The 12,703-nt window shown below is 41.9% G+C and overlaps 1 protein-coding gene across 1 annotated transcript in view; it reads right to left on the bottom strand.

Annotated features, from left to right (window-relative positions):
• lrpprc (leucine-rich pentatricopeptide repeat containing) overlaps positions 1–12,591 on the bottom strand; it is a 73,649-nt gene extending 61,058 nt beyond the window's left edge. The window contains exons 1-11 of the mRNA XM_034152146.1: positions 12,361–12,591; positions 11,453–11,655; positions 9,304–9,426; positions 8,938–9,059; positions 8,688–8,746; positions 8,485–8,571; positions 8,245–8,371; positions 7,943–8,087; positions 4,968–5,140; positions 4,767–4,872; positions 4,145–4,252 (exon numbers count right to left, since the gene is read on the bottom strand). Of these exons, the coding sequence (XP_034008037.1) occupies positions 4,145–4,252; positions 4,767–4,872; positions 4,968–5,140; positions 7,943–8,087; positions 8,245–8,371; positions 8,485–8,571; positions 8,688–8,746; positions 8,938–9,059; positions 9,304–9,426; positions 11,453–11,655; positions 12,361–12,539 (1,432 nt within the window). The 5' untranslated portion in view covers positions 12,540–12,591. The remainder of the gene's footprint in view (positions 1–4,144; positions 4,253–4,766; positions 4,873–4,967; positions 5,141–7,942; positions 8,088–8,244; positions 8,372–8,484; positions 8,572–8,687; positions 8,747–8,937; positions 9,060–9,303; positions 9,427–11,452; positions 11,656–12,360) is intronic.
• Between the last annotated feature and the right edge of the window lie 112 nt (positions 12,592–12,703).

The following is a 12,703-nucleotide window of genomic DNA, read 5'->3' as shown; positions in this document are numbered from 1 at the left end:
CTATCAAGCAGTGAGCGTGCGATGTCCTGTTCAGATGACGTCCAATCCAACGGGATGCCATAAATAAACTACACAGAATCACACTACACACCTACACAATGATTACATTCAGGCAGACTGTAGAATACAACCTCGTTGGACAATTGATATACTTATTGAAAACAAGCTACAAAATGTAATACCTTGGAAGATGCCGTTTAATACTTTTTAATAGCCTTCATTTTCGCTAAATTGATTGATCAACTTTTAATACTTTTTAAGACCCCGTGGACACCCCGTTATAAGACATCAATGCAATTTTTCTACACGCAAGTGTCCGAAGGAGACAGCAGGCTCAGTAGACAAAGACTGCCTCGTGTCCGGCCACACACACAACAAAAACAATTAGAACTGCGATGTTCTACCAAACATTTGCATGAACTGTGCTCTCCACTGATCACTATTAAATGTGAACCTGGATTCTTAAAAGTGTTTCTTGCAGAACAACAACAAATACACCCCTCATGATTTCCTATTGTAGTACGGTAAATGTTTAAAGAGTGTGTGGGAAAGAAACTCCCTCTGGAGATTTGGGATTTAAGCCTTTGCAGATCATTTAAAAACACACAAAAACCTACGTAACACACTACATGGGAGGGAAAACCTTAAGCCTAATAGGGGCCCTTTAATTGAATAAAAGGACAAAGGAAAGATGGACGGAGGAAGAATTGGTTGAAGTATTGAACCAAGAAACAAGTTTGGTTTGAAAAAAGATTTGAGTAGAGTCACTGGAGCAAACTGACCTCTCAGCCTCAGGCCTGTATGTGCATCCATGTATGTGTGTGTGTGTGTGTGTGTGTGCTTCAGGCTACTGCAGTGTCCCCAACAAGGGACCTTAGGAACCCACTGCCATAGGGTTAAAGGTCAGATCAAACATCGTTTCACACATGGTCAGTTTGTGCAGGAACTGTCAAATTAACAGGTTTATTTTTCTATTTTCTAACATAACGGAGACTTATTGGTCAAGGACTTTTGTTTGAGAGACACTATTGCATTAGTGGATAACATAACATTATCTTAACTGTAATCTATCTAGTCTTCTTTAAGCTTGTAGGTCTGTAGAAAAATAAACATTGATAGGTAGGGATGGGTACAGAGCCCCGGTATTAAACGGGCCCCGGGGCTGAATTATTAAAGACCGTGGTACCGTTAAGCTCTGACGTTATCGGTCTTTTTATCGGTACTGGAGACATCTAAAAAATATGTCATGTGTATTATTGCTACACAAACATTATATTGCAGTTTTAGTGTCGCCAACTCCGTTTCTAATACGCAAAAAGACTGCAAAATGCGTCATTTTTTGTATTTTCGATCTCTCCAATCCAGACGAGCGATCTCTCTCCCCCGCCTGTGTGCGAGGGGGCGGGGCAGTTTACACACACGCAGCTGCTACATGCAGCAACACACACACACGGACGAGATGGCGGAGAGAACGTGCTCCGAGGTGTGGTTAAACTTTACCCGTCTCGCTCGTTGCCTAAAGTGCAATAAGAGTTTAGCATGTCAGGGCGGTAACACGAGCAATTTGTCTAAACATTTAGCAAAAGTGCACCACGTTCAGACGGAGAAATGCACCGGGTTCGACTGTCTCTCTAGTAGCTCTGTAGCCCCATCCACGAGTAACGTTTCCACGTCAGGTATATTATGTATGCTAGCAGCAACACACGGAGCTAACTCAATGATTCAAACATGGGTTAATGATTAGAGGGAACTGAGTTATTTAGTTTGTTAAAGTTTCAGCCATTCTGTTCACAGTTCTGTCATCAGATTATTTAATATGATTTGTTAAAACGTTGTTGTTTCTGTTGATGTGAAATATTATGTATTTCATTTAAATAAAAAGCAATGTTAGTTTTGTTCACAATTTGTTAATTTTCATTTAATTGTTTATTTGAATAGGGACAATGCACATTAATGAACACTTTAGACAAATAATGCTTCAAGTGTAAATATGCCGGATTTTAGCTTTGAGCTAATTTCCATCCGTAGTCCCTGACATACAACATATAGTTAGTTTACCTCATTTTTCTCTCCAAAAGAACCGATAAGAGTACCGTTAAAAGACCGGACCGATAAGCGGTATCGATAAAAGTAGTAGTACCGTTAAAACCTTAACGATACCCATCCCTATTGATAGGTCACAAAATGTCCTGCAGTTATACACCCACGAGGCCTTCATTTGGAGATCAGGATCAGAGGTGTGTGTGTGTGTACGCGTTGTTTCATGGCTTCCTGCTCTCTCGCGCAGGGATCAGACCTCTTTGCCCTTGACTGCCCCAGCCCAGTGAAATCTGTCCCAGTTGGACCACTCTGTAGGGCATTAATATTTGAGCGAAACACTCCTTTAAAAAGCTCTTTCTGGTACAGAAGACTGATGAAGTCATAATCCGCTCTACACCACAAAAATAACACACTGCGCATATCATGCTCACCAAAAAAACACGCAACTCCGTTTCTGATCGGACGCACAACCAGCAGGCTCAATAGCACCCATTAAGTTCTCACAAACACTGGAGTGTCTTTAACTACGAGCTTCTCACGACAACCTGTTCACCTTTGACATGAATTGGTCTCTCTAAAGATGCTAGTGATAGCTTAAAGGGCCCATGACATGGCCATTTCTACTGATCATATTTCCATTGTCGAGGTCTACTAGAATAGATTTAAATTGTGCAATTTTCCAAAATCACATTGGTTTCTCATACAGCATCTCTGTATAGTATGTGTATTCACTCTCTGTCCTAAACGGCTTGTTGGAGCTCCTGCCCCCCCCTCCCTGTGAGCCCAGTGTGCTCTGATTGGTCGGGACGTTGCGAGGTGAACTGCTGCGAGGAGCGGACAGGTTTCCGGGTCTGCGATACAGCGAGACACAGCCAAACTCATCCTGAGCACACACACACACTCACAGCCGAAGTAAAAACAATAACGGACCGTCCACACAGCAGCGTTAAAAAAATCTTGGAGGTGGGCGTATCTGAAGCTTGGGGATTTTTTGCGAGTAAGGCACCAACAACCAATCACATGAATCTCCCGCCCCCGACATACGAAGCAAACAAGTTTGAAGTAAACTGGATATAAACTCCCCAAACAGGCGAAAACCTACCACTGTCTCTGCCACCTCCCTCCATGCCTGGCTCCTCCGGTTTATATCCCGGTAGGTGTGGTCATAAAGCACCGGGTGATTAATTCCCTACTGCTAATCCCAACTCGTCTATTACCAGCGTTCAGGGAGCTCTATGCAAGTCAATGGGGACTCCCTGTTAGTTAGCCAAGGGATCCTGGTGTGTGAGGTGCTCCGCGGATTGGTCCATTTGGGCCAATCCGGTCATTTGTTGTTGATTTGGGTGTTCACACGTCACAGAACCCAGGAAGCAAACAATGGAAAATGAGAAATCTCCAACGAGGCGTTCTGGGGCAGCATAGACAGGTCTTTTCTGTGTTGGAGTTTTACTCGCTACAGGGTGTACTTTGAGGGTTTGTGACTCTGCAGACCGTTTACATGCATACAAACCTTCATAACACACAAGGGGACGGATAATAACTGGAAAAGCATGACATGGGCCCTTTAAGGGGAACGTTAAAAAAATGTAAGTGGAGGATGTAGTTTCATAGCCCGTGTAAGTGTTGTTTTCGCTGCTCACCCCATCCACAGTATAACATTACTTGTTTAATTGACTGTAGGTTATGCATTGACTATGGATATGTACCTAGTAAGACCCCAGTTAAAGTAATCAAAACGTTCCCTTTAAGTACAAGATTGCAGTACGTGTGAATGAATTCCTTCAAAAATGTAATAGTTTTTATTTTCATGGTTTGGGTTAGTTACTTTTAAACCACCACAGTAAGATAAGAAGTGTAACCCACTCAAAATCTGCAATAACCAGCTATTCAACAAAAGTCGTGTACTAAAGCTGCAGAATGAAAGTGGAAATTTAGCACATTAAGCGTAAATATAAATTAAGAAGCGGTTTAGACAGACAGACAGACAGATAGATAGACAGACAGACAGACAGATAGATAGACAGATAGATAGACAGATAGATAGATAGATAGACAGATAGATAGATAGATAGATAGATAGATAGGTGTGTGTGTGTGTACGTACCAGCTTGGTTTCTCTCTTTCACATGCGGACTAAGGAGAGGCCAAAAGAAGTGAGGCCTTATGGGTAAGTCCAGCTCCTTCAGCATCTTCATCAGCGCCAAGGAGAGAGCTGCAAACAGAAAGAAAATACAAAATAATTATTGAGTCAAAGGACTTTTTTCGTATCGGTGTAGTAACTTGATGTTAAATATTAATATATACATTTACAATTTACCAAATGCACAAAGGTGAGTGTTTATGGAAAAAGGGAATGTGTAAATGCATGTAAATGTATAAATACATCTATGAATACATGTTTTGAATGGAAAAAATAACCAGGAGAAAAAGATACCATCTGTGATGAAAGATGGGACAATGGGAGTTATAGGACACAAAACTTTTATAATTAATGCACGTATGAGACCAAATGTTTCAATCATGTGTAAGCGATACCTTGCAAGTTATTATCAATGTGTGTTTTTTCCTTTGCTTTCTTATTTTTTTCCTGATTTGTGGATTGTTATGTACTTATTTTAGGTGTCCAAGTGTTGATTTTTTTTATGTTTGCCTTGTAATCAAATAATTTCTTACAAATAAAATAAAATAAATAAATAAAATAAAATAAATAAAAGAGTTTGCCGTACCTGTTTTTTGGGTCTCCAGAGCAACGTTCAGAGTGAAGATGGCGGGCTCAGTGTTCAGTTTAGACTCCTGCAGCTCTTTGCAAACGCGGCAAATCTTTTCCGGTGACTGTAGACACACAGTAAGATCAAAAATAACATTTAAACATTGAAATTCATCCTCATACACTGTAGTAAAACAAGTGTTAAGGGAGAAATGTTTACCATGTCTATGTTAACACAGTGTCTGAGGAGGAAGTTGCCCAGGTGGGGTTCGATGATTGTGTCTTTAGATTGCAGGCTGGGGTTATTCTGCAGGCTGGGGAAATTCTTCAGGATGTAAAAAGCTGTGTCCTCCAGGCCCTGTGTGGTGAGGCTCAGGCACAAGTTCATGGCATCTACAGGAGGAACAACAAATACTGCATCAAAACACTTTGAAGAGGATTACATGTACAGCTGATCAAGGGTCAGGCATCATTTCTACTTTCATATTGTCCAATAGTGGTTAATTGTCCAATTGGATAATTTGTTTCACCAAACCATCAAAGAAAGCTCCATTGGAAGCCATTTGGAAAAGTATTTAAAAAATACTTGGCAGGTGATTGGATCAATGTGTCTATCACCTACTATCATGGGCCACTTCTGATTGGTTAACAATGACAGGTACATGTGGAGCACAGCACTTCTGATTGGTGTGGATGACTGACACACAAGAAGAACAAAAAAATGATATAATTGCATCATTTAAAATCGCGATTTCGATTTAAAATTGATTAATCGATCAGCCCTAGATTGGTATATATATATATATATATATATATATATATATATATATATATATATATATTTATAAAACGGACAAGTAAAATCAAGCAATCTGATTGGTTCTTAGCCGTGGTATACTGAGCGTATACCACGGGTAGAATTGTAAGTTACTTTTCACAACAACTCAGTATCCCTCCGCGTCTGAGATAAACTGTATACAGTTGGGCTGAAAAGCAAACTGCCTGCAGTTTGCTTTTCAAACTGGAACAAGAAAGCAGCGGAGAAGTAACGGGGCAGAAACCCTCCTTTTTACGCAACGGTTCAGACATAGACATCAAACGGCAAAAACATATTCAGTGTGCAGTTCCTTTGGCATTAGGGCAGGGATATTTAGATACTTTCCAAGGTTTGACATAATGAATTGTGCTACTTTTAAAGCGAGCAACGATGTTTTCAAATCTGTAATCAAAAAGGTCCGTAAAAACATTTAAGATTAACTTCGACCTCCGGGGGGGGGTCTTACTATGGAGGAGTGGATTGAGGAGTGCCTATCTCCAGAACAAAAAGCACCTAAACGACGACATGTAGAGCGACGTGAAGAGCAGGTAGACCAACTGGAAAAGTATCACCATTCAAAAGCTTTCTGATGCGGGTCTTGAAAGAAAGCAGAGAAATTATGACCGTTAGTGGCCACAGGTGCGAAAGCTCTCTCCAGAGCTACTGGAAGCCGAATCTCGGGGACCGGAGAAAGTGGAGCAATATTCTCGCCACGCCAAGCAACAGCCTCGAACAACCTCAGCCTATACAAGTAACCACGTAAGCCATTCTACTGATGCTGGACAGTTTTTCAGTGGGTGCACAATAAACGGCAACATACACATTAATGTAAATAAATAGCCAAATAATGGATCAACGCTCTCTGTCTAATATGTTCGCTAGCTGTTGTTAGTGTTGTTGCATAGCAACCACCTCGCACTATGTTTTGTGCAGAAGGCAACAGAGGGACTATTTTATTTTGAACATCATTATTTAATAATAACAACTATTTAAATTAGAGTGTGTATTTTTCTTTCATATTGCCACACTTGGTAACCGTTTTATAAAAGCAATAGCTCACTTCAGGCCGTGATATATGCTCATATCACAGCTAAGGGGGTTGTCGACCCTCCGCTTCGCGTCGGGCCGAACCACGCCCCTTAGCTGTGATATAATGAGCATATACCACGGCCTGTCGTGAGCTATTGCTTAAATATATTATAGAAATGTCAATGGCTCCTTTTAACCATCTGTCTGTACTACCGAGTGCAACAAATCACATCAATATGTTAAGTTTTAGATTTTTCTTATCTTGGATCACAATCCAAATCCTTTCCATTAAGGTTAACTTGGCAACTCTAACAGAGCGCGGTGAAAAGTGTTGGTAAGTAGCCACAAAGAGAACAGAGATGCTGGGTTTCAGCTCCACAGCAAACTGGTTTGTAATTAAGGATTTTAAATAGACATGCTGCTCTACCAGAAAATGTTTAAATGCCCAGTATCAGATTCTAGAGATCATTTATGGAACATTTTGGATCTGATGCAAGATGCAACAATCATTGATCATCCCGTCCTTCGCCAATTGGCACAAGCTGACAATTTACCAGTCCTTTTCTTGACAATACTTTAACTGCTAAAGACAGCATCAGGTGTGTGTGTGTGTGTGTGTGTGTGTGTGTGTGTGTGTGTGTGTGTGTGTGTGTGTGTGTGTGTGTGTGTGTGTGTGTGTGTGTGTGTGTGTGTGTGTGTGTGTGTGTGTGTGTGTGTGTGTGTATTAGGGCTCTACCCGAATATTCGTTCGTTGGAGTACTATTCGGGTTTCAATTTCGTTATTCAGATATTCGTTTTGTTTGTTTTTTCCCGTTTTTTTTAATTGAATTTATTGAAATCTCCAATATCAACGTAAGAGCTTGTGCCTCTTCGGGGTGTGCCAACACGTTATCTTTTACTTTCTCCGTCTTTATATGTAGATATTACTTTTCTCCGTTAACCTCCGTCACGTTGTTTCCAAAGCAACAACAACTTCCTGTCAACTGCGCTAACTCTCCTTCAAAATAAAAGCAGGTCCATAAATAGGAAGCCAAGCCAAATTACACTTAAGACGTATACAACTGCAACGAAAGTAACAAACACAATGCGATATCCTTTTCAATTTCAAAGAACGCAAATTGGGTTACATTAACAAATAACTATAAAACAATACTAAAATACAATACTGTAGAATAACAAAATGAATGCCGTGAATACACCGAAATACACATGTTGAAGCGGTTCGCTGCTGATTACTAGTGCCCCCCGCGCGCGGGCCGAATATTCGCTGCTGATTACTACCGAATATCCGGAGCCCGAAAAATGGTATTCGGGACAGTCCTAGTGTGTATGTGTGTGTGTGTGTGTACCTGGAACGTATGCTCTCTCATGACTAAAGCGCTCCAGCATGTGTGGGATGTGCTCCTGGTGTCCGGCCTTGGCCAGAGTGATGATGACCGGCATGAGGTCTCTGTCCACCAGTCTGCACATTGCACTATCTGCCGCCTCCATCGTCTGACAGAGAGAGGAAGACACAGGAGGAGGAAGATAACATGGAAAGAGTGAGTTTGGGAAGCAAGAAACAACAGAAGCAATGGAGGGAAGGGATTAAGAAAGGTTGTTTGGAGTCAGGATCATTATGACTACCCGCTGAATTAACACACACACACACCTTTTTCAAATTGTCCAGGTCTCCCTTCCCAGCGTAGGCATTAAGCAGCGCTACATAAGTATCAGGACCGGGTTCAATTCCTGCTCCCTCCATCACAGTCAGGATTTTCTTAGCACTCTCGATGTCCCTGCACAGAGACAGATCAGAACTGCTTTAAAACCTCATTACTTCCTAGCAAACACTCATTGTGAGCCATTATAAACAACAGAATGCTGGAAGATCAATAGCAGGGAGACTCACCCTGCTTGGGCATGGCCTGTCACCAGGGAGTTGAAAACGGCCTCAGTGATTGGTAAATCGTTGCTCTTCATGTAACCCAGTATGGTGCTGAAAAGGAAAGAAACATTTTAAAATGGTAGGGAAAAAAAATTGAGATATTTAAAGATATTCTTGCTACACTGTAGGGGGTGGGGGGGAAAATGCAGATCACAAAGTTTGCTCACCTTGCTCCGTCGATATCTCCATTTTGGCAGTATGCTGCAATGAGTCTCTGGTAGGTAACCTGTGTGCAAAATTAAAAAGGAAATCAAATACAGCTCGAAAATACCAAATGTAAAGGAATTGTTGATACATTAAGTGTAGATGTGTAGATGAATATCTGGATAGTTAACTCCAGTGATGTAGTTGATAGACTTAAGCTAACAGAAATGTAACCAGGTGTTTCCTTTAGTTGTTATACTGTGCAGTGCTTACTCTGTTGGGCTGGACCTTCGCTGCCTCCATCTTGGCCAGGAAGTCAGTGGGGGTGAACTTGAACTCATTCTGCAGGTACACTTTCAGCAAGGCGTTGTAGTGACTCACATCATACACTGTACCTGTGGTGGTCAAAGGGCAAATTTGATTAGAAATAGTGATATTTAGTATACTCCATTTGGCAGAGCCCTAACATCCTGGTTAAATACTGTTCAGTTAATGCAGCAAACAGCAAGAAAGTACTCTGGATTAGGAGTGCATGATGTTGGGAAAAAGACAGACATTGCAATGTTTTTCCACTACACTATACTGTATATTACAATGTGAATAAATGCAGGACTTGTTGCCATTGGTGCAGCGTCTCACCCAGCTCCTGCAGCTTCTCCCACACTTGGTGAGCCAGCTCAGTGCGCTGCTCCAGAGGAACCTCCGGCATCAGAGAGCCACAGCTCCGCAGCAGCAACAAGGCCTGGTTACCACTGGGATAAGCTGATGAAAGAAAAAGATTAGAGGGTGAGGAAAGAGAAACACATCAACATGTAAGAGCCAGTAAGTCTGACAAGTGCACATTTAAAAAAATGCACCTTAATAAACCAACAGAAAGTTAGAAGGTTAACAATGTCAAAGGTCAGCCCGATACAGGAGCTTTATTGTATGCCAGCGCAACAAAACTGCAGTCGGCCTAGAATGGTGCATTGTTTTAAAAACTCGACTGCTAATAAAATAAGATAATAGATAATAAATAGCAGTGACAGAAAGTTAAGGTGTTGAATGACATGTATGGTTTGTGTTGGAAGTATAGAGTTATAAGCAATCTCCCTCACTTTCACAAGTGCTTAGCTCAGTGGTTCCCAACCTGGGGGGGGGCAGCACTATTGCAGGGGGGGCGTGTGAAGCTTGGGAAGAAGTTGTAAACAAACATTGTTTGCTCGTAAAATTGACACATTTTTAACACAACCGGCAGTTAAAAGAAAAGTTGACGAGCCCACGACAAGCCTTTCAGCTATAATGCCCAAATCAACAAAGTATGGTGTCTGTGTGTGTGTGTGTGTCTGTGTCTGTGTCTGTGTGTGTGTGTGTGTGTGTGTGTGTGTGTGTGTGTGTGAGAGAGAGAGAGTGACAAGAGCTATATTCAGAGCTCTGCTGCCTTGGCTACAATCTTTCATCGTTGCTGTTGTATGATTGGTGTTTAACTACGGTATTTAGCATCTACAGCACCTCCGCTTTTAGGGTTGACGTAGACCCAAACGTCGCCCGGTGTTGTTGCGGGAGCTGCTGCACTAGCTAACGCTACATTAGCAAAACAAACGCAAATGTATTTTGCAAAAGGTGCAGAGGGTGCATTATAAGACTGTTGTTCCGCTGAGAGCGAGCCGAAAAAAGCACTGTTAGACATGGGCGGAGCCTCTCTGGTGGTTGACTAATCAGAACAGAGTGGCCGAGCTGACCAATCGGAGCACACTAGGCTCACAGGGAGGGGGGGGGCAAAAGCTCCAACGAGCCGTTTAGTGGAGAAAGTGAATACTGCTGAATACACACACATTACAGAGATGCTGTATGCGAAACCAATGTGAGTTTGGAAAATTGCACAGTATAAATCTATTTTAGTATACCTCAACAATGGAATTATGATCAGTGGAAATGGCCATGACACCTCTCCTTTAAGTAAAAGTAGTATACTGCAGGGTAGCTTGTGAATTTACTCCAGGTGTAACTAAAGTCTGATTTAAGAGTTGATTATATTTCACATCATTCATCCACATCTGTAAAGTAACTAAAGGTATTAAATACATGTAGTGGAGTAAAAGTACACCATTTACCTCTGGACTGTAGAGGAGAAGAATTTCAAAGAAGCAAAAGTGGAAATACTTAAGTACCTCAATATAAGTACAGTTCTTGAGTAAATCTACTTACTACCACCACCACTGCAGGTATGTGTGCTAGCAGCCCATAATCCGCACTATACATACAATGAATCAATTTGAATTCTGTTTCTAATTTGTTTAGTTTTTCACCTAAAAAATAACAAAAAGAACCTATAAAAATACTGTTAAAGAACCGGATCGATAAGCAGTATTTGTAATTGTTTCAATTAGGCCTCATTATTTCATAGTGGCACAGGATCATCTGCCAATACAAGCACTTTTGTTCATGTTCAATCCATAATAAAATATAAAATTAGAGTTGGATCTTTTTTTCTTGCTATTATTAGTAGAGAAAATGTAATGTTTGTACAACTATATACAATTAATTCTACCAATCTCGGTGGGAACCGGGTTAGGGGGGGGCTCGAAAATATTTCCAATTACACAAGGGGGGACTGACTGAAAAAGGTTGGGAACCACTGGCTTAGCTCATCCTCTGCTGCTAATGGATGACACCACCTGATTGTGAAACTGCTGTAAAGTTTTCCTACCCAACACACCTGGGACCGCTGCCAACTTGTCTGATTTCGTATAAGGAAAAGTTGACTGCGGTACAAGCCTTCTCTCAGATCACTGCTCTGCCTGCCTACCTTTCTTGCAGATATCTTGGAAGATGCGGTTCAGCTGGACCTTGGTGATGCGACCGGTTCTCCTCACTGAGCTGTCCAGCCTGGCCAGAGCGAAGTCAAACTCCTGCGCCTGATTGGGCCGCTCCGCAATGCTGGGCTCATCCTTCTGCTCTGTGGCCACGGCATAGTTACGCACACACCCCACTGTATAGGGCCACACGCGACTGAGGGGGAATAGAAAGAGAGAGAGGGGATGAATGACACTGGATAGACAGTGTTGGATGATACTGACAGATAAACATAATACCGTTATAGGTGAATGTGAGACAAAATATTTATCAGCATCTATCCTAAACAGGAATAGCACAGAATGAGTTGAATGGACAATAATACTCATGTCCAATAAGCAGTAACACGCTATGCTATGACCTTGAGATAAAAAGCCCCAGCAGAGCAACACATGGTCGTAATCCCCCATCTTTAACATCAGCTAAGGTCAGTGTTTCTCTGGTACTTTATTATAAAACCCTAGATGACACATTTGACAATAGCATAAATTAAGCTGCAGCATCAACATGCCTTGCTGCTCTGCATTGATGGGCCTTTGCAAAAAAGCTAGGATTCACGTTTATGTCAAAAGTTAGTGCCTACATCATGATTACGAACCAATGTCATTGGGTTTATTATGAGGACAACTTGGCTGTATTATACAACCTCTGATCATCACCTTGTGTAAAACGGGAGCCATGTTTCCCTATGTAACTATCTGCGTAATAGGCCATTTATTCTGACATAATGCCACATATGTCAGCATAACACATTTAACACTAACTGCCAATAGCAGTGTGGATACTTGTGTGTCTCTGGATGTCATTGAGCCTCACATGTGGGTCACAGCTAATGCTACACCGGCTAACACACTGAGATACCTGGACGCGTTTCCCGAAACAGGGCTGATGTGTCGGGAACAAACTCCGGTCCCTCTGGCGCCGAGAGGTCCGCTGAACAGCAGGCGGAGGGGCGGCCCGGTTCTTTTGGTGCCTGAGATCTGAAGCAAGCCCAAAGGCGAACACTTAAGTAGCCGGGATGATCTCAAGAGCGCAGCCATGTTTTCTGATGTCGCACAGTGGAAAAAACTTCGCACCACGTGACACGTTATAATAAAGCCACGCGAGACCACCGGATGAGAGCGTCACTTTATTGTTTTAACCCCCGTGCCCTTCTCTTTATACATCCATGGGGCCATGCAGTAATGGAGGGTCTTTTACTTGA

This window comes from Trematomus bernacchii, unplaced genomic scaffold (genome assembly GCF_902827165.1).
Source record: "Trematomus bernacchii unplaced genomic scaffold, fTreBer1.1, whole genome shotgun sequence".
Lineage (NCBI taxonomy): Eukaryota > Metazoa > Chordata > Actinopteri > Perciformes > Nototheniidae > Trematomus > Trematomus bernacchii.
This window is presented reverse-complemented; position numbering and strand designations above follow the sequence as displayed.